We start from the raw sequence: 26,922 nt of genomic DNA, 5'->3' as shown, positions 1-26,922 counted from the left end.
TCAGTCAATAAATAATATAATAATATAATAATACTGGTAGGAAAGCCACAGTCAGTCAATAAATAATATAATCATACTGATAGGAAAGCCACAGTCAGTCAATAAATAATATAATAATATAATAATACTGGTAGGAAAGCCACAGTCAGTCAATGAATAATATAATCATACTGATAGGAAAGCCACAGTCAGTCAATTAATAATATAATAATATAATCATACTGGTAGGAAAGGTTTTCATCTTTAGCTCACAATCTGTGGATATGATTAGAAAGGTTCAACATGTATGTAAAACATCACAGCACAATTGAAAAACATATGGCACATGGAAACAAAATGAGAGTGGTCAATGGTGATAGGTGGGATGGTCTGAGAGTGGCTGAGGGGTGGGTTTAAAGAGTTTGTTTGGTAATGTATTATTGTTATGAGACAGCTTTATATAAAGCTACCATGTATGTAAAACGTATGTATATGTAGCAAAAGATCAGTAAAAAAAACCCGAAGATCTATGTCCTCCGAAGAGGGGGGGAGGGGTTAATATTATTTTTAATTTACATTTATTTAAATAGAGGGAGATCCTGGCACATGGCTCACAGACACTAAAACACATTCACTCCCTCACTCAACTAGCGCGGGCCTCCAGGTCCGTCAGCGACCCCTCTTTAACAAAGTGTGTGACGTCAGCGATGTGAACGCCCAGCTCTAACCTCTGACCCCCCGGGCCTGGGGGGAGGCTGCATACGGACAGGGTGTCGTCTACGTCCTCACAGCCCCGAGGGTCGATGCTGAACACCAGGTGGGTTTGTCTCAGATCCCGTCTGGTAATCACCTCAGCAGGGTCTACTGACCAGGGGCTTTCAGGGGAGGACACAGGCATCTCACCAAGCTAGATACACACAAACAGATGTGCAGTGACGGATACATCAACATACAGAGACATGCAGACACACACACCAATAAATATACATTTAAAAATATTAAAAGCCTAATTTCTACATAAGTACTCCGCTGCATCTACAGGGTCTCCCAGCAGGACACATTTATGGAAGTAAGCACAACAATTTACATCTTAGTGCAAAGACTGACTTTACAATAATCTACCTGGATACAGTTCTCTATCAGGATGGTGTATTATACTATAACTGGATACAGATCTCTATCAGGATGGTGTATTATACTATAATCTACCTGGATACAGTTCTCTATCAGGATGGTGTATTATACTATAATCTACCTGGATACAGTTCTCTATCAGGATGGTGTATTATACTATAATCTACCTGGATACAGTTCTCTATCAGGATGGTGTATTATACTATAATCTACCTGGATACAGTTCTCTATCAGGATGGTGTATTATACTATAATCTAACTGGATACAGTTCTCTATCAGGATGGTGTATTATACTATAATCTACCTGGATACAGATCTCTATCAGGATGGTGTATTATACTATAACTGGATACAGATCTCTATCAGGGTGGTGTATTATACTATAATCTACCTGGATACAGATCACTATCAGGATGGTGTATTATACTATAACTGGATACAGATCACTATCAGGATGGTGTATTATACTATAATCTACCTGGATACAGTTCTCATCAGGATGGTGTATTATACTATAACTGGATACAGTTCTCTATCAGGATGGTGTATTATACTATAATCTACCTGGATACAGTTCTCTATCAGGATGGTGTATTATACTATAATCTACCTGGATACAGTTCTCATCAGGATGGTGTATTATACTATAACTGGATACAGTTCTCTATCAGGATGGTGTATTATACTATAATCTACCTGGATACAGTTCTCTATCAGGATGGTGTATTATACTATAACTGGATACAGATCTCTATCAGGATGGTGTATTATACTATAATCTACCTGGATACAGTTCTCTATCAGGATGGTGTATTATACTATAACTGGATACAGATCTCTATCAGGATGGTGTATTATACTATAATCTACCTGGATACAGTTCTCTATCAGGATGGTGTATTATACTATAATCTACCTGGATACAGTTCTCTATCAGGATGGTGTATTATACTATAATCTACCTGGATACAGTTCTCATCAGGATGGTGTATTATACTATAATCTACCTGGATACAGTTCTCTATCAGGATGGTGTATTATACTATAACTGGATACAGATCTCTATCAGGATGGTGTATTATACTATAATCTACCTGGATACAGTTCTCTATCAGGATGGTGTATTATACTATAATCTACCTGGATACAGTTCTCATCAGGATGGTGTATTATACTATAATCTACCTGGATACAGTTCTCTATCAGGATGGTGTATTATACTATAATCTACCTGGATACAGTTCTCTATCAGGATGGTGTATTATACTATAATCTACCTGGATACAGTTCTCATCAGGATGGTGTATTATACTATAATCTACCTGGATAATGTTCTCTATCAGGATGGTGTATTATACTATAACTGGATACAGATCTCTATCAGGATGGTGTATTATACTATAATCTACCTGGATACAGTTCTCTATCAGGATGGTGTATTATACTATAATCTACCTGGATACAGTTCTCATCAGGATGGTGTATTATACTATAATCTACCTGGATACAGTTCTCTATCAGGATGGTGTATTATACTATAACTGGAAACAGTTCTCTATCAGGATGGTGTATTATACTATAATCTACCTGGATACAGTTCTCTATCAGGATGGTGTATTATACTATAATCTACCTGGATACAGTTCTCTATCAGGATGGTGTATTATACTATAATCTACCTGGATACAGTTCTCATCAGGATGGTGTATTATACTATAACTGGATACAGTTCTCTATCAGGATGGTGTATTATACTATAATCTACCTGGATACAGTTCTCTATCAGGATGGTGTATTATACTATAACGGGATACAGTTCTCTATCAGGATGGTGTATTATACTATAATCTACCTGGATACAGTTCTCTATCAGGATGGTGTATTATACTATAACTGGATACAGTTCTCTATCAGGATGGTGTATTATACTATAATCTACCTGGATACAGTTCTCTATCAGGATGGTGTATTATACTATAATCTACCTGGATACAGTTCTCTATCAGGATGGTGTATTATACTATAATCTACCTGGATACAGTTCTCTATCAGGATGGTGTATTATACTATAATCTACCTGGATACAGTTCTCATCAGGATGGTGTATTATACTATAATCTACCTGGATACAGTTCTCATCAGGATGGTGTATTATACTATAACTGGATACAGTTCTCATCAGGATGGTGTATTATACTATAATCTACCTGCGCCTCAGAGAAAGGAGGTACATGGATACAGTTCTCTATGAGGATGGTTTGGACCTCAGTCTCCAGCTCCCCAGCCCGGCCCAGCACCCTGACACTGTGTCCGTTAGGGTAGAGGGAGGTGCTGTCCCACGAGTCCAGACGCACTATCACACGGTGATCCTGGAGAGATGGGGGACATGACAGGCTTCATGTCCTTTCAACAGTCAGACTTTTAATTTTTTATTTAACCTTTATTTAACTAGGCAAGTCAGTTAAGAACAAATTCTTATTTTCAATGACGGCCGAGGAACAGTGGGTTAACTGCCTTGTTCAGGAGCAGAACGACAGATTCGATCTTGCAACCTTTTGGTTACTATTTCAATGCTCTAACCACTAGGCTACCTGCCACCCCAACTTAAAGCAAGCTCACCTGATTCAACCACTCTACTAATCGCCAAGTCCTTGGTTAGTTTAATTAAGTGTGCTTCCTGATTCAACCACTCTACTAATCACCAAGTCCTTGGTTAGTTTAATTAAGTGTGCTTCCCGATTCAACCACCCTACTAATCACCAAGTCCTTGGTCTGACCTGTAGTTTGTCAGCCTGTTGGGTGCTGATTCGGATCTTGGGGATGCGTTGGTCCCAGGGCGTGGCCAGGATTCGCTGGGAGTTCTTGCTCTGTGATTGGGTCTCCTCCTTGGGGGGAAATGTCACGACATAGTCCCTCCAGTTCCTCTGGAGGACCCCCACCACACGACCTGGAGGGAGGACGGAGGGGGTGAGAGAGGTAGGGAGGGAAAAAGAGGGAGGGGAGAGAGAGAGAGAGGGAGAAGATAGAGAGGGAGAAGAGAGAGGGAGAATGAGGGAGAAGAGAGAGAGGAGGGGGAGAGAGAGAAGAATGAGGGAAAAGAGAGAGAGGAGAGGGAGAGCGAGGAAGAAGAGAGAGAGAGGGAGAAGGAGGGAAGAGAGAGAGAGGTGGAGGAGAGGGAGGGAGGGAGGGAGGGAGGGAGGGAGGGAGGGAGGGAGGGAGGGAGGGAGGGAGGGAGGGAGGGAGGGAGGGAGGGAGGGAGGGGAGAGAGAAGAGGGGGAGAGAGGGAGAAGAGAGAGAGGGGGAGAGAGGGAGAAGAAAGAGGAGGCGGAGAGGGAGAAGAGAGAGAGGAGGGGGAGAGGGAGGGAGGAGAGAGAGAGGAGGGGAGTAAATGATATGTTACATTATGTTATTCTAGTCTAGTTTATACTGTATGTACTGTCTAGTATCTCATCCATTCAGTCTAGGAAAGACAGAGGTGAGTACTTGAGACAGGAATTCAGACATTAGGTCAGTAGTGTGTGTGTGTGTGTGTGTGTGTGTGTGTGTGTGTGTGTGTGTGTGTGTGTGTGTGTGTGTGTGTGTGTGTGTGTGTGTGTGTGTACCTGTGGCCATGGGTTGGCTCTGTGTCTTGTCTCCCTTCTCCTCCCCCGGTCCCTCCGTCAGGGCCGTGGTTCTCCCCCTCCACTCCCCCTTCGGCAACAGCTCCACGGCAACCATATCGCCGTGCACCGCCCGGTTACGATTCTTCCCCCCACACACCAGCACATCACTGTTCAGCTCTGGGAGAGGATGTACAGTGAGCTCCAACAGTATTGGGACAGTGACACACGTTGTTGTGTTGTTTTGGCTCTGTCCTCCAGCACTTTGGATTTCAAATGATACAATGATGATGAGGTTAATGTGCAGACTGGCAGCTTTCATTTGAGGGGATTTTCATCTAGATATTTTTGTACATAGTCCACCCATTTTAGGGGACCAAAAGTAATGGGACAAATTCACTTCTATATGTATTTGGTCCATGGTACTCAATGACTACATCAAGCTTGTGACTCTACACATTTGCTGTTTGTTTTGGTTGTTTCAGATTATTTTGTGCCCAATAGAAATGGATGGTAAATAATGTTTGATTGCAAATAAGAATAGTCTCCATTAATGTGGATGTTACCATGATTAGGGATAATCCTGAATGACTTGTGAATAATGATGAGTGAGAAAGTTACAGACCCACAAAATATCATACCCCCAAGACATGCTAACCTCCCCCCCTATTACAATAACAGGGGAGATTAGCATTTTATATCATACGCCCAAGACATGCTAACCTCCCCCCCCCTATTACAATAACAGGGGAGATTAGCATTTTATATCATACCCCCAAGACATGCTAACCTCCCCCCCTATTACAATAACAGGGGAGCTTAGCATTTTATACCATACCCCAAAGACATGCTATCCTCCCCCCCATTACAATAACAGGGGAGATTAGCATTTTATATCATACCCCCAAGACATGCTAACCTCCCCCCTATTACAATAACAGGGGAGATTAGCATTTTATATCATACCCCCAAGACATGCTAACCTCCCCCCTATTACAATAACAGGGGAGATTAGCATTTTTTATCATACCCCCAAGACATGCTAACCCCCCCTATTACAATAACAGGGGAGATTAGCATTTTATATCATACCCCCAAGACAGGGGAGATTAGCATTTTATATCATACCCCCAAGACATGCTAACCTCCCCCCTATTACAATAACAGAGGAGATTAGCATTTTATATCATACCCCAAAGACATGCTAACCTCCCCCCCATTACAATAACAGGGGAGATTAGCATTTTATATCATACCCCCAAGACATGCTAACCTCCCCCCCATTACAATAACAGGGGAGATTAGCATTTTATATCATACCCCCAAGACATGCTAACCTCCCCCCCATTACAATAACAGGGGAGATTAGCATTTTATATCATACCCCCAAGACATGCTAACCTCCCCCTATTACAATAACAGGGGAGATTAGCATTTTATATCATACCCCCAAGACATGCTAACCTCCCCCTATTACAATAACAGGGGAGATTAGCATTTTATATCATACCCCCAAGACATGCTAACCTCCCCCAATTACAATAACAGGGGAGATTAGCATTTTATATCATACCCCCAAGACATGCTAACCTCCCCCCTATTACAATAACAGGGGAGATTAGCATTTTATATCATACCCCCAAGACATGCTAACCTCCCCCCCTATTACAATAACAGGGGAGATTAGCATTTTATATCATACCCCCAAGACATGCTAACCCCCCCTATTACAATAACAGGGAAGATTAGCATTTTATATCATACCCCGAAGACAGGGGAGATTAGCATTTTATATCATACCCCCAAGACATGCTAACCTCCCCCCTATTACAATAACAGGGGAGATTAACATTTTATATCATACCCCCAAGACATGCTAACCTCCCCCCTATTACAATAACAGGGGAGATTAGCATTTTATATCATACCCCCAAGACATGATAACCTCCCCCTATTACAATAACAGGGGAGATTAGCATTTTTTGAGGGGGGATATGATATGTGTGCGTCTGTAATTTACTCACTCATCATTATTCATGATTCATGTAGGATTACCTGTAATCATGGTACCAGTAATAAACTCAACTGGGTCAGAACGTCTGCAGGTACTCCTGAACATAGAAACAGAATCTCATTATGCCCTGATTGGCGGGAATGGGCAGGGCCAGTTCTACTCATTCTAGTTCTGTGCTCCTGAAGACCAAGAGACATGCACAAGGTAATGATACACTGGCTGATAATATAGGAGATGTTTTATCTTATGTTTAGTATGTGTAGGCTATGTGATCCCTGCGGGGGAATTGAACCCACAACCTCACACCGAAGGTCAAACAGAACAGTTTGAGGTCATAGGTCAGTTTTGTTGTGGAACTCACCTGAGCTTTTGTTAGAGGAGCCCTCAAAGCGGACGAAGGCTTCATGCTGGGCCCTGTGCTTGTTCACATTCAGAGTGCCCTGAAATGGAAGGACAGAGAGACAGAAGACTTAGTACCCTGGAATGGAAGGGAGGGACAGAAGACTTAGTACCCTGGAATGGAAGGCAGGGACAGAAGACTTAGTGCTCTGGAATGGAAGGGAGGGACAGAAGACTTAGTACCCTGGAATGGAAGGCAGGGACAGAAGACTTAGTGCTCTGGAATGGAAGGGAGGGACAGAAGACTTAGTGCTCTGGAATGGAAGGGAGGGACAGAAGACTTACTGCCCTGGAATGGAAGGCAGGGACAGAAGACTTAGTGCCCTGGAATGGAAGGACAGAAGACTTAGTGCCCTGGTATGGAAGGACAGACGACTTAGTGCCCTGGAATGGAAGGGAGGGACAGAAGACTTAGTGCCCTGGAATGGAAGGACAGAAGACTTAGTGCCCTGGAATAGAAGGCAGGGACAGAAGACTTAGTGCCCTGGAATGGAAGGACAGAATACTTAGTGCCCTGGAATGGAAGGACAGAAGACTTAGTGCTCTGGAATGGAAGGACAGAATACTTAGTGCCCTGGAATGGAAGAACAGAAGACTTAATGCCCTGGTATGGAAGGACAGAAGACTTAGTGCCCTGGAATGGAAGGGAGGGACAGAAGACTTAGTGCCCTGGAGTGGAAGGACAGAATACTTAGTGCCCTGGAATGGAAGGCAGGGATAGAATACTTAGTGCCCTGGAATGGAAGGACAGAAGACTTAGTGCCCTGGAATGGAAAGACAGAAGACTTAGTGCCCTGGAATGGAAAGACAGAAGACTTAGTGCCCTGGAATGGAAGGACAGAAGACTTAGTGCCCTGGAATGGAAGGACAGAATACTTGGTGCCCTGGAATGGAAGGACAGAAGACTTAGTGCCCTGGAATGGAAGGACAGAAGACTTAGTGCTCTGTAATGGAAGGACAGAAAACGTAGTGCCCTGGAATGGAAGGCAGGGACAGAAGACTTAGTGCCCTGGAATGGAAGGACAGAAGACTTAGTGCCCTGGAATGGAAGGACAGAAGACTTAGTGCCCTGGAATGGAAGGCAGGGACAGAAGACTTAGTGACCTGGAATGGAAGGACAGAAGACTTAGTGCTCTGGAATGGAATGACAGAAGACTTAGTGCCCTGGAATGGAAGGACAGAATACTTAGTGCTCTGGAATGGAAGGACAGAAGACTTAGTGCCCTGGAATGGAAGGACAGAAGACTTAGTGCCCTGGAATGGAAGGACAGAAGACTTAGTGCTCTGGAATGGAAGGACAGAATACTTAGTGCCCTGGAATGGAAGAACAGAAGACTTAATGCCCTGGTATGGAAGGACAGAAGACTTAGTGCCCTGGAATGGAAGGGAGGGACAGAAGACTTAGTGCCCTGGAGTGGAAGGACAGAATACTTAGTGCCCTGGAATGGAAGGCAGGGATAGAAGACTTAGTGCCCTGGAATGGAAGGACAGAAGACTTAGTGCCCTGGAATGGAAAGACAGAAGACTTAGTGCCCTGGAATGGAAAGACAGAAGACTTAGTGCCCTGGAATGGAAGGACAGAAGACTTAGTGCCCTGGAATGGAAGGCAGGGACAGAAGACTTAGTGCCCTGGAATGGAAGGACAGAAGACTTAGTAGCCTGGAATGGAAGGACAGAAGACTTAGTGCCCTGGAATGGAAGGACAGAATACTTGGTGCCCTGGAATGGAAGGACAGAAGACTTAGTGCCCTGGAATGGAAGGACAGAAGACTTAGTGCTCTGGAATGGAAGGACAGAAGACTTAGTGCCCTGGAATGGAAGGACAGAATACTTGGTGCCCTGGAATGGAAGGACAGAAGACTTAGTGCCCTGGAATGGAAGGACAGAAGACTTAGTGCTCTGTAATGGAAGGACAGAAAACGTAGTGCCCTGGAATGGAAGGCAGGGACAGAAGACTTAGTGCCCTGGAATGGAAGGACAGAAGACTTAGTGCCCTGGAATGGAAGGACAAAAGACTTAGTGCCCTGGAATGAAAGGCAGGGACAGAAGACTTAGTGACCTGGAATGGAAGGACAGAAGACTTAGTGCTCTGGAATGGAAGGACAGAAGACTTAGTGCCCTGGAATGGAAGGACAGAATACTTAGTGCTCTGGAATGGAAGGACAGAAGACTTAGTGCCCTGGAATGGAAACAGAATACTTGGTGCCCTGGAATGGAAGGACAGAAGACTTAGTGCCCTGGAATGGAAGGACAGAATACTTAGTGCTCTGGAATGGAAGGACAGAATACTTAGTGCCCTGGAATGGAAGACAGGGACAGAAGACTTAGTGCCCTGGAATGGAAGGACAGAAGACTTAGTGCCCTGGAATGGAAGAACAGAAGACTTAGTAGCCTGGAATGGAAGGCCAGAAGACTTAGTGCCCTGGAATGGAAGGACAGAATACTTAGTGCCCTGGAATGGAAAGACAGAAGACTTAGTGCCCTGGAATGGAAGGACAGAAGACTTAGTGCTCTGGAATGGAAGGACAGAAGACTTAGTGCCCTGGAATGGAAGGACAGAAGACTTAGTGCTCTGGAATGGAAGGACAGAAGACTTAGTGCCCTGGAATGGAAACAGAATACTTGGTGCCCTGGAATGGAAGGACAGAAGACTTAGTGCCCTGGAATGGAAGGACAGAAGACTTAGTGCTCTGGAATGGAAGGACAGAAGACTTAGTGCCCTGGAATGGAAGGCAGGGACAGAAGACTTAGTGCCCTGGAATGGAAGGACAGAAGACTTAGTGCCCTGGAATGGAAGGCAGGGACAGAAGACTTAGTGCCCTGGAATGGAAGGACAGAAGACTTAGTGCCCTGGAATGGAAAGACAGAAGACTTAGTGCCCTGGAATGGAAGGACAGAAGACTTAGTGCTCTGGAATGGAAGGACAGAAGACTTAGTGCCCTGGAATGGAAGGACAGAAGACTTAGTGCCCTGGAATGGAAGGACAGAAGACTTAGTGCCCTGGAATGGAAACAGAATACTTGGTGCCCTGGAATGGAAGGACAGAAGACTTAGTGCTCTGGAATGGAAGGACAGAAGGCTTAGTGCTCTGGAATGGAAGGACAGAAAACTTAGTGCCCTGGAATGGAAGGCAGGGACAGAAGACATAGTGCCCTGGAATGGAAGGACAGAAGACTTAGTGCCCTGGAATGGAAGGCAGGGACAGAAGACTTAGTGCCCTGGAATGGAAGGACAGAAGACTTAGTGCCCTGGAATGGAAAGACAGAAGACTTAGTGCCCTGGAATGGAAGGACAGAAGACTTAGTGCTCTGGAATGGAAGGACAGAAGACTTAGTGCCCTGGAATGGAAGGACAGAAGACTTAGTGCCCTGGAATGGAAGGACAGAAGACTTAGTGCCCTGGAATGGAAACAGAATACTTGGTGCCCTGGAATGGAAGGACAGAAGACTTAGTGCCCTGGAATGGAAGGACAGAAGACTTAGTGCTCTGGAATGGAAGGACAGAAAACTTAGTGCCCTGGAATGGAAGGCAGGGACAGAAGACTTAGTGCCCTGGAATGGAAGGACAGAAGACTTAGTGCCCTGGAATGGAAGGACAGAAGACTTAGTGCCCTGGAATGGAAGGACAGAAGACTTAGTGCTCTGGAATGGAAGGACAGAAGACTTAGTGCCCTGGAATGGAAGGCAGGGACAGAAGACTTAGTGCCCTGGAATGGAAGGACAGAAGACTTAGTGCCCTGGAATGGAAGGCAGGGACAGAAGACTTAGTGCCCTGGAATGGAAGGACAGAAGACTTAGTGCCCTGGAATGGAAAGACAGAAGACTTAGTGCCCTGGAATGGAAGGACAGAAGACTTAGTGCTCTGGAATGGAAGGACAGAAGACTTAGTGCCCTGGAATGGAAGGACAGAAGACTTAGTGCCCTGGAATGGAAGGACAGAAGACTTAGTGCCCTGGAATGGAAACAGAATACTTGGTGCCCTGGAATGGAAGGACAGAAGACTTAGTGCTCTGGAATGGAAGGACAGAAAACTTAGTGCCCTGGAATGGAAGACAGGGACAGAAGACTTAGTGCCCTGGAATGGAAGGAAGGAAGACTTAGTGCCCTGGAATGGAAGGACAGAAGACTTAGTGCCCTGGAATGGAAGGCAGGGACAGAAGACTTAGTGACCTGGAATGGAAGGACTGAAGACTTAGTGCTCTGGAATGGAATGACAGAAGACTTAGTGCCCTGGAATGGAAGGACAGAATACTTAGTGCTCTGGAATGGAAGGACAGAAGACTTAGTGCCCTGGAATGGAAGGACAGAAGACTTAGTGCCCTGGAATGGAAGGACAGAAGACTTAGTGCTCTGGAATGGAAGGACAGAATACTTAGTGCCCTGGAATGGAAGAACAGAAGACTTAATGCCCTGGTATGGAAGGACAGAAGACTTAGTGCCCTGGAATGGAAGGGAGGGACAGAAGACTTAGTGCCCTGGAGTGGAAGGACAGAATACTTAGTGCCCTGGAATGGAAGGCAGGGATAGAAGACTTAGTGCCCTGGAATGGAAGGACAGAAGACTTAGTGCCCTGGAATGGAAAGACAGAAGACTTAGTGCCCTGGAATGGAAAGACAGAAGACTTAGTGCCCTGGAATGGAAGGACAGAAGACTTAGTGCCCTGGAATGGATGGCAGGGACAGAAGACTTAGTGCCCTGGAATGGAAGGACAGAAGACTTAGTAGCCTGGAATGGAAGGACAGAAGACTTAGTGCCCTGGAATGGAAGGACAGAATACTTGGTGCCCTGGAATGGAAGGACAGAAGACTTAGTGCCCTGGAATGGTAGGACATAAGACTTAGTGCTCTGGAATGGAAGGACAGAAGACTTAGTGCCCTGGAATGGAAGGACAGAATACTTGGTGCCCTGGAATGGAAGGACAGAAGACTTAGTGCCCTGGAATGGAAGGACAGAAGACTTAGTGCTCTGTAATGGAAGGACAGAAAATGTAGTGCCCTTGAATGGAAGGCAGGGACACAAGACTTAGTGCCCTGGAATGGAAGGACAGAAGACTTAGTGCCCTGGAATGGAAGGACAGAAGACTTAGTGCCCTGGAATGGAAAGACAGAAGACTTAGTGCCCTGGAATGGAAGGACAGAAGACTTAGTGCTCTGGAATGGAAGGACAGAAGACTTAGTGCCCTGGAATGGAAGGACAGAAGACTTAGTGCCCTGGAATGGAAGGACAGAAGACTTAGTGCCCTGGAATGGAAACAGAATACTTGGTGCCCTGGAATGGAAGGACAGAAGACTTAGTGCCCTGGAATGGAAGGACAGAAGACTTAGTGCTCTGGAATGGAAGGACAGAAAACTTAGTGCCCTGGAATGGAAGGCAGGGACAGAAGACTTAGTGCCCTGGAATGGAAGGACAGAAGACTTAGTGCCCTGGAATGGAAGGACAGAAGACTTAGTGCCCTGGAATGGAAGGACAGAAGACTTAGTGCTCTGGAATGGAAGGACAGAAAACTTAGTGCCCTGGAATGGAAGGCAGGGACAGAAGACTTAGTGCCCTGGAATGGAAGGACAGAAGACTTAGTGCCCTGGAATGGAAGGACAGAAGACTTAGTGCCCTGGAATGGAAGGACAGAAGACTTAGTGCTCTGGAATGGAAGGACAGAGACACAGAAGAAAACTTTTTTTTAAATGTCATTTAGCAGACGCTCATATCCAGAGCAACTTACAAGAGCAATTAGGGTTAAGTGCCTTGCTCAAGGGCATATCAACAGATTTCACCTAGTCAGCTCTAGGATTCGAATCAGCAACCTTTCGGTTACTGGCCTGACCGCTAGGCTACCACCCAGCCCACATTGGGGGGACATTTTCATTTCACAGAAATGTGTATTTCTTTGTGTTTTTGGTGTTTGCTTTTCTCCAAGGTTGTTGTGTTTGTAGGCCTCAAAATGGCTGTCGAGGAGGACCTTCACATCTGAGTGTAGTTTGGAGTAAAGAGGAGGACCTTCACATCTGGGTGTAGTTTGGAGTAAAGAGGAGGACCTTCACATCTGGGTGTAGTTTGGAGTAAAGAGGAGGACCTTCACATCTGGGTGTAGTTTGGAGTAAAGAGGAGGACCTTCACATCTGAGTGTAGTTTGGAGTAAAGAGGAGGACCTTCACATCTGAGTGTAGTTTGAAGTAAAGAGCCACACGTCCAACAGTCTTCATGACTTTATGTTCCACTGAGGAGAGATGTTACAATGATCAGGTTGGTGGCCACTGTGCTTCTGCCACAAACACACACAAACACACACGCTTGTAAACACCCACACACACACTGCTGTTCAAACACACACATGCCCCCTCCACCCTCTACCTACCTGTATGTATCAGCCAGACTTAATGCCAGCCTCCACCCTCCACCTACCTGTATGTATCGGCCAGACCTAATGCCAGCCTCCACCTACCTGTATGTATCGGCCAGACTTAATGCCAGCCTCCACCCTCCACCTACCTGTATGTATCGGCCAGACCTAATGCCAGCCTCCACCCTCCACCTACCTGTATGTATCGGCCAGACTTAATGCCAGCCTCCACCCTCCACCTACCCCTATGTATCGGCCAGACCTAATGCCAGCCTACCCTCCACCTACCTGTATGTATCGGCCAGACTTAATGCCAGCCTCCACCCTCCACCTACCTGTATGTATCGGCCAGACTAAATACAAGCCTCCACCCTCCACCTACCTGTATGTATCGGCCAGACCTAATGCCAGCCTCCACCCTCCACCTACCCCTATGTATCGGCCAGACCTAATGCCAGCCTACCCTCCACCTACCTGTATGTATCGGCCAGACTTAATGCCAGCCTCCACCCTCCACCTACCTGTATGTATCGGCCAGACTAAATACAAGCCTCCACCCTCCACCTACCTGTATGTATCGGCCAGACCTAATGCCAGCCTCCACCCTCCACCTACCTGTATGTATCGGCCAGACTTAATGCCAGCCTCCACCCTCCACCTACCTGTATATTTCGGCCAGACTTAATGCCAGCCTCCACCCTCCACCTACCTGTATATATCAGCCAGACTTAATGCCAGCCTCCACCCTCCACCTACCTGTAGGTATCAGCCAGACTTAATGCCAGCCTCCACCCTCCACCTACCTGTATGTATCGGCCAGACTTAATGCCAGCCTCCACCCTCCACCTACCTGTATGTATCGGCCAGACTTAATGCCAGCCTCCACCCTCTACCTACCTGTATGTATCAGCCAGACTTAATGCCAGCCTCTACCCTACACCAACCTGTATGTATCGGCCAGACTTAATGCCAGCCTCCACCCTCCACCTTCCTGTATGTATCGGCCAGACTTAATGCCGGCCTCCACCCTCCACCTACCTGTATGTATCAGCCAGACTTAATGCCAGCCTCCACCCTCCACCTACCTGTATGTATCGGCCAGACCTAATGCCAGCCTCCACCGTTCACCTACCTGTATGTATCGGCCGGACCTAATGCCAGCCTCCACCCTCCACCTACCTGTATGTATCGGCCGGACTTAATGCCAGCCTCCACCCTCCACCTATCTGTATGTATCGGCCAGACTTAATGCCAGCCTGCACCCTCTACCTACCTGTATGAATCAGCCAGACTTAATGCCAGCCTCAACCTACCTGTATGTATCAGCCAGACTTAATGCCAGCCTCAACCTACCTGTATGTATCGGCCAGACGTAATGCCAGCCTCCACCCTCCACCTACCTGTATGTATCAGCCAGACTTAATGCCAGCCTCCACCTACCTGTTATGTATCGGCCAGACTTAATGCCAGCCTCCACCCTCCACCTACCTGTATGTATCAGCCAGATTTAATGCCAGCCTCCACCTTCCACCTACCTGTATGTATCGGCCAGACTTAATGCCAGCCTCCACCCTACACCTACCTGTATGTATCGGCCAGACTTAATGCCAGCCTCCACCCTCCACCCTCCACCTACCTGTATGTATCGGCCAGACTTAATGCCGGCCTCCACCCTCCACCTACCTGTATGTATCGGCCAGACTTAATGCCAGCCTCCAGGACCTCGGCAGGCAGGTGTTCAGTGTACTCTCTCTCCGTCCCCTCGCTCCCTTTCTCCTGCAGGGACTGAGCGATGGAGCAGTACAGCTCCAGGGCAGCCTGCAGCTCCGGCCAGAACGTCTGTAGGTACTCCTGAACATAGAAACAGAATCTCATTATGCCCTGATTGGCTGGAATGGGCAGGGCCAGTTCTACTCATTCTAGTTCTGTGCTCCTGAAGACCAAGAGACATGCACAAGGTAATGATACACCGGCTGATAATATAGGAGATGTTTTATCCTATGTTTAGTAGGTGTAGGCTATGTGATCCCTGCGGGGGAATTCAACCCACAACCTTGGGTCTCACTCTTACCAACGGAGCCACACAGGACCGACAACACTATACCAACTGAATGAAACTGATCTGAACCCAACCCGGATTCTTGTATGGGTCCTTTTGACTGATGTTCCCTGAGGTTCCATTACCCAGGTATTCGCCTATAGAGGATCAGTATTCAGCAGGGTTGTCATTACCCATGTATTCACCTATAGAGGATCAGTATACAGCAGGGTTCTCATTACCTATGTATTCAGCTATAGTGGAGTATACAGCAGGGTTCTCATTACCCATGTATTCACCTATAGAGGATCAGTATTCAGCAGGGTTCTCATTACCCATGTATTCACCTACAGAGGATCAGTATACAGCAGGGTTCTCATTACCCATGTATTCACCTATAGAGGATCAGTATACAGCAGGGATCTCATTACCCATGTATTCACCTATAGAGGATCAGTATACAGCAGGGTTCTCATTACCCATGTATTCACCTATAGAGGATCAGTATTCAGCAGGGTTCTCATTACCTATGTATTCAGCTATAGTGGAGTATACAGCAGGGTTCTCATTACCCATGTATTCACCTATAGAGGATCAGTATTCAGCAGGGTTCTCATTACCTATGTATTCAGCTATAGTGGAGTATACAGCAGGGTTATTATTACCTATGTATTCACCTATAGTGGGGTATAGAGCAGGGTTATCATTACCTATGTATTCACCTATAGAGGATCAGCATACAGCAGGGTTCTCATTACCCATGTATTCACCTATAGAGGTTCAGTATTCAGCAGGGTTCTCATTACCCATGTATTCACCTATAGAGGTTCAGTATACAGTATGTCATGGGTGCATCTTTAATCATGTAAGCACCATTGAAGGGCAGAACAGGCATTTGGGTACCTGGAGAGATCATATTGCTGAATCCATCTTTACCCTGGTCTGGACTGTGTGTATAATGTCATATTGCTGAGTTCACCTTTAACCTAATGAGGCTGTGTATACTATAGTGTACCTGTGTACAGAGGACGTAGACACCACAGTTAAGGCTGTGTATACTATAGTGTTGTACCTGTGTACAGAGGACATAGACACCACAGTTGAGGCTGTGTGTACTATAGTGTACCTGTGTACAGAGGACATAGACACCACAGTTAAGGCTGTGTGTACTATAGTGTACCTGTGTACAGAGGACATAGACACCACAGTTGAGGCTGTGTGTACTATAGTGTACCTGTGTACAGAGGACGTAGACACCACAGTTGAGGCTGTGTGTACTATAGTGTACCTGTGTACAGAGGACATAGACACCACAGTTGAGTCTGTGTATACTATAGTGTTGTACCTGTGTACAGAGGACATAGACACCACAGTTGAGGCTGTATGTACTATAGTGTACCTGTGTACAGAGGACATAGACACCACAGTTAAGGCTGTGTGTACTATAGTGTACCTGTGTACAGAGGACATAGACACCACAGTTGAGGCTGTGTGTACTATAGTGTACCTGTGTACAGAGGACGTAGACACCACAGTTAAGGCTGTGTATACTATAGTGTTGTACCTGTGTACAGAGGACATAGACACCACAGTTGAGGCTGTGTGTACTATAGTGTACCTGTGTACAGAGGACATAGACACCACAGTTAAGGCTGTGTGTACTATAGTGTACCTGTGTACAGAGGACATAGACACCACAGTTGAGGCTGTGTGTACTATAGTGTACTTTGTACAGAGGACGTAGACACCACAGTTGAGGCTGTGTGTACTATAGTGTACCTGTGTACAGAGGACATAGACACCACAGTTGAGTCTGTGTATACTATAGTGTTGTACCTGTGTACAGAGGACATAGACACCACAGTTGAGGCTGTATGTACTATAGTGTACCTGTGTACAGAGGACATAGACACCACAGTTAAGGCTGTGTGTACTATAGTGTACCTGTGTACAGAGGACATAGACACCACAGTTGAGGCTGTGTGTACTATAGTGTACCTGTGTACAGAGGACGTAGACACCACAGTTGAGGCTGTGTGTACTATAGTGTACCTGTGTACAGAGGACATAGACACCACAGTTGAGGCAGTGTGTACTATAGTGTACCTGTGTACAGAGGACATAGACACCACAGTTAAGGCTGTGTGTACTATTGTGTACCTGTGTACAGAGGACATAGACACCACAGTTGAGGCTATGTATACTATAGTGTACCTGTGTACAGAGGACATAGACACCACAGTTGAGGCTGTGTGTACTATAGTGTACCTGTGTACAGAGGACATAGACACCACAGTTGAGGCTGTGTATACTATAGTGTACCTGTGTACAGAGGACATAGACACCACAGTTAAGGCTGTGTGTACTATAGTGTACCTGTGTACAGAGGACGTAGACACCACAGTTGAGGCTGTGTATACTATAGTGTACCTGTGTACAGAGGACGTAGACACCACAGTTGAGGCTGTGTGTACTATAGTGTACCTGTGTACAGAGGACATAGACACCACAGTTGAGGCTGTGTGTACTATAGTGTACCTGTGTACAGAGGACATAGACACCACAGTTGAGGCTGTGTATACTATAGTGTACCTGTGTACAGAGGACATAGACACCACAGTTAAGGCTGTGTGTACTATAGTGTACCTGTGTACAGAGGACGTAGACACCACAGTTGAGGCTGTGTATACTATAGTGTACCTGTGTACAGAGGACGTAGACAGCACAGTTAAGGCTGTGTGTACTATAGTGTACCTGTGTACAGAGGACATAGACACCACAGTTGAGGCTGCTGTACTCTGCCACAGCGGTCTGGTCTTCAGTGATCATCACTACTGGCTTCAGACCTGCCAGGTGGTCATGGTACCACACCGCAGCATGGTACACACACCTACAGGAGGGAGACAGGACACACCTGCATTACCATACACACACACACACACCTACAGGAGGGAGACAAGGACACACCTGCATTACCATACACACAGACACACACCTACAGGAGGGAGACAAGGACACACCTGCATTACCATACACACACACACACACCTACAGGAGGGAGACAAGGACACACCTGCATTACCATACACACACACACACACCTACAGGAGGGAGACAAGGACTCACCTGCATTACCATACACACACACACACACCTACAGGAGGGAGACAAGGACACACCTGCATTACCATACACATACACAGAGTGATGTCTAAACACACACACACACACCTACAGGAGGGAGACAAGGACACACCTGCATTACCATACACATACACAGAGTGATGTCTAAACACACACACACAATTCCAATGTACGTATTATGTACCTACAAATGGCAACAAACTTGACTTGTATTAACTGGCTTAATATTGGGTTTTACAGTCGGAGGAGGATGAAGGAGGATGATGAAGGGGGAAGAGGAGGAGGAGGATGAAGGCAGAGGGGGATGAAGGCAGAGGAGTAGGAGAAGGAGGAAGAAGTCGGAGGAGGAGGATGATGAAGAGGAGGATGAAGGCGGAAGAGGATGAAGGAGGAGGATGAAGGCAGAGGAGAAGAAGAAGGAGGATGAAGACGGAGGAGGTGGTGTAGGAAGGCCACTCACCTGGTCTGCCATTTGTCCTGCGGCTCTCCCTTTTCTCTGGGGCAGTAGGAATACTCCTGGAACTCGTTGGCAAACAGGATACAGTGATGACGGGGGTCCTTCAGCAAGCTGCGTAGCCGGTTGTACTGCCTGATAGAAACAATTAATTTCTACTCAAAGTGCATCGTAATGCTGATATAAAGTGTGATAAAACAAATACCTTAAAATAGTAGACATTACATAAACAACGTAAAAGTTAAGAAGTTAACAAGAAATAGCGAGAGGGCAACTCATGAAGTATGGTCCTAGATTTGACACCAGCTACAGCAGTGGTGTAAAGTATTTCAGTAAAAATACTTGAAAGTACTACTTAAGTAGTTTTTCGGGGTATCTGTACTTTACTATTTATATTTTTGACAACTTTTACTTCATTACATTCCTAAAGAAAATTATGTACTTTTTACTCCGTACATTTTCCCTGACACCTAAAAGTACTCGTTCAATTTTGAACGCTTAGCAGGACAGGAAAATTGTCTAATTCACACACTACTGCCTCTGATCTGGTGGACTCACTAAACACATGCTTGGTTTGTAAATGATGTCTGAGTGTTGGAGCATGCCCCTGGCTATTTGTAAATTAAAAACACAAGAAAGTTATGCCGCCTGGTTTGCTTTATATAAGGAATTAAAATGATTTATACTTTTACTTTGACTTTTGATAATTAACTATATTTTAGAAATTATATTTATTTGCAATACTTAAGTATATTTAAAACCAAATACTTTTAGACTTTTATTCAAGTAGTATTTTACTTGAGTCATTTTCTATTAAGGGATCTTTACTTTTACTCAAGTATGACAATTGGGTACTTTTTCCACCCCTGCTAATAACCTTGTAGACTAATAACCTTGTAGCCCACAGTATGTAGCTTAATAACTTTGTAGCATACAGTATGTAGCCTAATAACCTTGTAGCATACAGTATGTAGCCTAATAACCTTGTAGCATACAGTATGTAGCCTAATAACATTTACATTACATTTACATTTAAGTCATTTAGCAGACGCTCTTATCCAGAGCGACTTACAAAATGGTGCATTCACCTTATGATATCCAGTGAAACAACCACTTTACAATAGTGCATCTAAATATTTTAAGGGGGGGGTTAGAAGGATTACTTTATCCTATCCTAGGTATTCCTTAAAGAGGTGGGGTTTCAGGTGTCTCCGGAAGGTGGTGATTGACTCCGCTGTCCTGGCGTCGTGAGGGAGCTTGTTCCACCATTGGGGTGCCAGAGCAGCGAACAGTTTTGACTGGGCTGAGCGGGAACTGTGCTTCCTCAGAGGTAGGGGGGCCAGCAGGCCAGTGGTGGATGAACGCAGTGCCCTTGTTTGGGTGTAGGGCCTGATCAGAGCCTGAAGGTATGGAGGTGCCGTTCCCTTCACAGCTCCGTAGGCAATCACCATGGTCTTGTAGCGGATGCGAGCTTCAACTGGAAGCCAGTGGAGAGAGCGGAGGAGCGGGGTGACGTGAGAGAACTTGGGAAGGTTGAACACCAGACGGGCTGCGGCGTTCTGGATGAGTTGTAGGGGTTTAATGGCACAGGCAGGGAGCCCAGCCAACAGCGAGTTGCAGTAATCCAGACGGGAGATGACAAGTGCCTGGATTAGGACCTGCGCCGCTTCCTGTGTGAGGCAGGGTCGTACTCTGCGAATGTTGTAGAGCATGAACCTACAGGATCGGGTCACCGCCTTGATGTTAGTGGAGAACGACCTTCAGTATGTAGCCTAATAACCTTGTAGCATACAGTATGGAGCCTAATAACCTTGTAGCTTACAGTATGTAGCCTAATAATCTTGTAACATACAGTATGTAGCCTAATAACCTTGTAACATACAGTATGTAGCCTAATAACCTTGTAACATACAGTATGTAGCCTAATAACCTTGTAGCATACAGTATGTAGCCTAATAACCTTGTAGCATACAGTATGTAGCCTAATAACCTTGTAGCATACAGTATGTAGCCTAATAACCTTGTAACATACAGTATGTAGCCTAATAACCTTGTAGCTTACAGTAAGTAGCCTAATAACCTTGTAGCATCCAGTATGGAGCCTAATAACCCTGTAGCCTAATAACCTTGTAGCCTACAGTATGTAGCATAATAACATTCAGTATGTAGCCTAATAACCTTGTAGCATACAGTATGTAGCCTAATAACCTTGTAACATACAGTATATAGCCTAATAAGCTTGTAGCATACAGTATGTAGCCTAATAACCTTGTAACATACAGTATGTAGCCTAATAACCTTGTAGCTTACAGTATGTAGCCTAATAACCTTGTAACATACAGTATGTAGCCTAATAACCTTGTAGCCTACAGTATGTAGCTTAATAACCTTGTAGCCTACAGTATGTAGCCTAATAACCTTGTAGCCTATAGTATGTAGCCTAATAACCTTGTAGCATACAGTATGGAGCCTAATAACCTTGTAGTTTACAGTATGCAGCCTAATAACCTTGTAGCCTACAGTATGTAGCCTAATAACCTTGTAGCCTACAGTATGTAGCCTAATAACCTTGTAGCCTACAGTATGGAGCCAAATAACCTTGTAGCCTACAGTATGTAGCCTAATAACCTTGTAGCCTACAGTATGTAGCCTAATAACCTTGTAGCCTACAGTATGGAGCCTAATAACCTTGTAGCCTACAGTATGTAGCTTAATAACCTTGTGGCCTACAGTATGTAGCTTAATAACCTTGTAGCCTACAGCATGTAGCCTAATAACCTTGTAGTCTACAGTATGTAGCCTAATAACCTTGTAGCCTACAGTATGTAATAACCTAACTCAATACAAAGCTTTCCTACCAACTTGAAAGAGTGTGTAACAGGATAGTGTCAGTCGATATAACAGAGTCTCCCTGACTTCCTGACTCAGCGGTTCGTCCTGGGGTCCCATGTGTGTTGTAGTGAATAGAGCTCTGCAATTAACCAACTACACAGCATGACATCAGCACAACACACACACACACACAGTCGTACGCATACACACACACACAAAACCGAAGACTCTGAAAAGTGAAGCCTCATCACGTTAACGATGCAACAGATTTATAAAACAGGAGCTAACAGAACAAAAGGCGACCAGCACGAGGCTGCTGAAAGTCTACAGGGACTGTTATTTACACTAAGTCATCAACTTTGTCAAGAACAAACACCAATGTATGTGTATGTATAAGAACCGTTGCTGTATACTGTTAGAAGGGCTGTGTAATAACCAGTAGTGGCTACATTATTCATCCACAGGCTACATCCTGTTTAGCTTGATCAGCATAGCTGTGTTATAATGAGGTTGTTTTTTACCCACCCTCGATAGGTGAATTTTTATTAAAGGTAATATGGAGGAAGTTGCCTTATTTGCCCTCTAAGTGTCACTCGATCACCTCTGACTAGGACTTGAGCCTACACTACACATTGCCTCAGAGAGTTCTCGGCATGGCCGTGGCTGTGTAGAACTAAAGAGCTGTCTTTGAGGCAGTGTTGAGGATGTGCCATTGGCCATTTAGTTCTATTACACCTGTGTCCTCCACTATGACAGATACAGTTGAAGTCAGAAGTTTACATACACCTTACCCAAATACATTTAAACTCGTTCTTCACAATTCCTGACATTTAATCAGAGTAAAAAATCCCTGTCTTAGGTCAGTTAGGATCACCACTTTATTTTCAGACTGTGAAATGTCAGAATAATAGTAGAGAGAATGATTTATTTCAGCTTTTATTTATTTTATCACATTCCCAGTGGGTCAGAAGTTTACATACACTCAATTAGTATTTGGTAGCATTGCCTTTAAATTGTTTAACTTGGGTCAAATGTTTTGGGTAGCCTTCCACAAGCTTCCCACAATAAGTTGGGTGAATGTTGGCCCATTCCTCCTGACAGAGCTGGTGTACCTGAGTCAGTTTTCTAGGCCTCCTTGCTCTCACACACTTTTTCAGTTCTGCCCATACATTTTCTATGGGATTGAGGTCAGGGCTTTGTGATGGCCACTCCAATACCTTGACTTTGTTGTCCTTATTAAGCCATTTTGCCACAACTTTGGAAGTATGCTTGGGGTCTTTGTCCATTTGGAAGACCCATTTGCGACCAAGCTTCAACTTCCTGACTGATGTCTTGAGATGTTGCTTCAATATATCCACTTAATTTTCCTACCTCATGATGCCATCTATTTTGTGAAGTGCACCAGTCCCTCCTGCAGCAAAGCACCCCCACAACATGATGCTGCCACCCCCATGCTTCACGGTTGGAATGGTGTTTTTCAGCTTGCAAGCCTCCCCCTTTTTCCTCCAAACATAACGATGGTAATTATGGCCAAAAAGTTATATTTTTGTTTCATCAGACCAGAGGACATTTCTCTAAAAAGTACGGTCTTTGTCCCCATGTGCAGTTGCAAACCGTAGTCTGGCTTTTTTATGGCGGTTTTGGAGCAGTGGCTTCTTCCTTGCTGAGTGGCCTTTCAGGTTATGTCGATATAGGACTCGTTTTACGGTGGATATAGATTATTTTGTACCTGTTTCCTCCAGCATCTTCACAAGGTCCTTTGCTGTTGTTCTGGGATTGATTTGCACTTTTCGCACCAAAGTACGTTCATATCTAGGAGACAGAACGTGTCTCCTTCCTGAGCGGTATGACGGCTGCGTGGTCTCATGGTGTTTATACTTGCGTGCTATTGTTTGTACAGATGAACGTGGTACCTTCAGGCGTTTGGAAATTGCTTCCAAAGATGAACCAGACTTGTGGAGGTCTACAATTTTTTTATGAGGTCTTGGCAGATTTCTTTTGATTTTCACATGATGTCAAGCAAAGAGTCACTGAGTTTGAAGGTCGGCCTTGAAATACATCCACAGGTACACCTCCAATTGACTCAAATGATGTCAATTAGCCTATCAGAAGCTTCTAAAGGCATTACATCGTTTTCTGGAATTTTCCAAGCTGTTTAAAGGCACAGTCAACTTAGTGTATGTAAACTTCTGACCCACTGGAATTGTGATACAGTGAATTAATCTGTCTGTAAACAATTGTTGGAAAAATTACTTGTGTCATGCACAAAGTAGATGTCCTATAGTTTGTTAACAAGAAATTTGTGGAGTGGTTGAAAAACGAGTTTGAATGACTCCAACCTAAGCGTATGTAAACTTCTGACTTCTACTGTATATCATAAGATATAGGTGTAATACACAGGTGTCCTACACTAGGATAGATATGTCATAATGTGTAGGTCTACTCTGCCCTACCAAGCAAAAGTGCAGTAACTGCACATTTGGTCAAAAATGAGTTATGATAAGTTTTTTATACATGAAATACCTGCTTTATCATGTGGACAAATATCCTACCTCCATTGTGTTGTGTTATGGAGAAAATGGGGGTTCATGTCTGCAGTAAATGCAAAAAGTTACATTGGAACCAAGGAAAAAGGCAGTAACTGGCATCACTCACGTCAGCGACTGGCATCACTCACGTCAGCGACTGGCATCACTCACGTCAGCGACTGGCATCACTCACGTCAGCGACTGGCATCACTCACTTCAGTGACTGGCATCACTCACGTCAGTAACTGGCATCACTCACGTCAGCAACTGGCATCACTCACGTCAGTTACTGCCTTTTACCTTGGTGTCACTGAGCTTTGGGCTGCAGTGTCTACGGTTTACCTTGGTGTCACTGAGCTTTGGGCTGCAGTGTCTACGGTTTACCTTGGTGTCACCCTGCTTTGGGCTGCAGTGTCAACGGTTTACCTTGCTATTATTTATTGTTCTTTGCTGATAAAAGTATCAAACTATTCGTTGTGGAATCGTATTCCAGTGGGTGTACCCAGCAAGAAGGCAGTAACTGCCGTCTAGGGTCATGGCAGGGGTTACAATTTCATAAGTGATTATTACTTGAATAAATATGAATATGAATAAAACGTTACCTCATAGTAAGACAACAGATAAACACATCTCCAATGATCTGCCTACAATTCATTTGGCTGGACAATAAAAAAAACCTTGGAAGTCATTTTCTCAGTTTCCCTCTATGAGCAGTTACTGCTCTTTTGCTTGGTAGGACAGTACTGTTCTGTACCCATGACATAGTCATTGGAGAGATGTACTGTTCTGTACCCATGACATAGTCATTGGAGAGGTGTACTGTTCTGTACCCATGACATAGTCATTGGAGAGGTGTACTGTTCTGTACCCCTGACATAGTCATTGGAGAGGTGTACTGTTCTGTACCCATGACATAGTCATTGGAGAGATGACCTGTTCTGTACCCATGACATAGTCATTTGAGAGGTGTACTGTTCTGTACCCATGACATAGTCATTGGAGAGGTGTACTGTTCTGTACCCATGACATAGTCATTGGAGAGGTGTACTGTTCTGTACCCATGACATAGTCATTGGAGAGGTGTACTGTTCTGTACCCCTGACATAGTCATTGGAGAGGTGTACTGTTCTGTACCCATGACATAGTCATTGGAGAGGTGTACTGTTCTGTACCCATGACATAGTCATTGACAACAATGATAGATGTCTCATTACTACTGTCTGCCCTCACACCAATGGTAGATGTCTCATTACTACTGTCTACCCTCACACCAATGGTAGATGTCTCATTACTACTGTCTGCCCCAACACCAATGGTAGATGTCTCATTACTACTGTCTACCCTCACACCAATGGTAGCTGTCTCATTACTACTGTCTACCCTCACACCAATGGTAGATGTCTCATTACTACTGTCTGCCCCAACACCAATGGTAGATGTGTCATTACTACTGTCTACCCCAACACCAATGGTAGATGTCTCATTACTACTGTCTACCCCAACACCAATGGTAGATGTCTCATTACTACTGTCTACCCTCACACCAATGGTAGATGTCTCTGTAACGCCCTGGCCATAGAGAGGGTTTTTTTGTTCTTTATTTTGGTTAGGCCAGGGTGTTACATTGGGTGGGCGTTCTATGTTCGTTTTCTATGTTTTTTGTATTTCTTTGTTTTGGGCCATGTGTGGCTCCCAATCAGGCACAGCTGAAGTTCGTTGTTGCTGATTGGGAGTCACACATAAGGAGCATGTTTTTCCTTTGGGTTTTGTGGGTAATTGTTTCTGTTGAGTGTTTTGCACCTGACAGGACTGTTTGGCTGTCAGTTTTCTCATTTCTTGTTTTTGTATAGTGTTCACGTTGTTCAATTAAAATCATGATGAACACTAACTCCGCTGCGCCTTGGTCTACTCTCTCTCCCGACAGCCGTTACAGAATTACCCACCAAAAACAGACCAAGCAGCGGAGGAAGGAGCAGCACAAGGAGAGGCACCAGGAGAAAAGCTATCTGGAGTCGTGGACTTGGGAGGAAATCCTGGATGGGAAAGGACCATGGGCTCAAGCGGGGGATTATCGCCGCCCGCAATGGGAAATAGAAGAGTTGAGAGCTGAGAGGCGCTGGTACGGAGAGAGGGAGCGCAACGGACACGGGAGGCAGCCACAAAAAAAATTGTGGGGGGGGGGGGCACACGGGGAGATTGGCGGAGTCAGGCGGTAGACCTGAGCCAACTCCCCATGCTTACAGGAGGCAGCACAGTACTGGTCAGACACCGTGTTATGCGGTAAAGCGCACGGTGTCCCCAGTACGCGTGTATAGCCCGGTGCGCTATAGGCCAGCCCCCCGCAAGTGCCATGCGAGGGCAGGCATCGAGCCAGGCCGGGTTGTGCCAGCTCAGCGCGTCTGGTCTCCAGTGCGCCTTTTCGGGCCAGGGTATCCTGCACCAGCTCTACGCACTGTGTCTCCAG

General features: G+C 45.2%; 1 protein-coding gene across 1 annotated transcript in view; it reads right to left on the bottom strand.

Moving 5' to 3' along the window:
- LOC106594939 (DIS3-like exonuclease 1) overlaps positions 1-26,922 on the bottom strand; it is a 42,006-nt gene that overhangs the window by 5,742 nt on the left and 9,342 nt on the right. The window contains 8 exon segments of the mRNA XM_045692144.1: positions 615-886; positions 3,322-3,483; positions 3,892-4,061; positions 4,717-4,893; positions 7,089-7,167; positions 15,146-15,313; positions 18,255-18,390; positions 19,105-19,233. Coding sequence (XP_045548100.1) covers positions 615-886; positions 3,322-3,483; positions 3,892-4,061; positions 4,717-4,893; positions 7,089-7,167; positions 15,146-15,313; positions 18,255-18,390; positions 19,105-19,233 — 1,293 coding nt within the window.

The sequence above is a fragment of the Salmo salar genome, chromosome ssa12 (genome assembly GCF_905237065.1).
Source record: "Salmo salar chromosome ssa12, Ssal_v3.1, whole genome shotgun sequence".
Lineage (NCBI taxonomy): Eukaryota > Metazoa > Chordata > Actinopteri > Salmoniformes > Salmonidae > Salmo > Salmo salar.
Note: the sequence above shows the minus strand (reverse complement) of the source record. Positions and strands in the feature narration are given on the sequence as shown.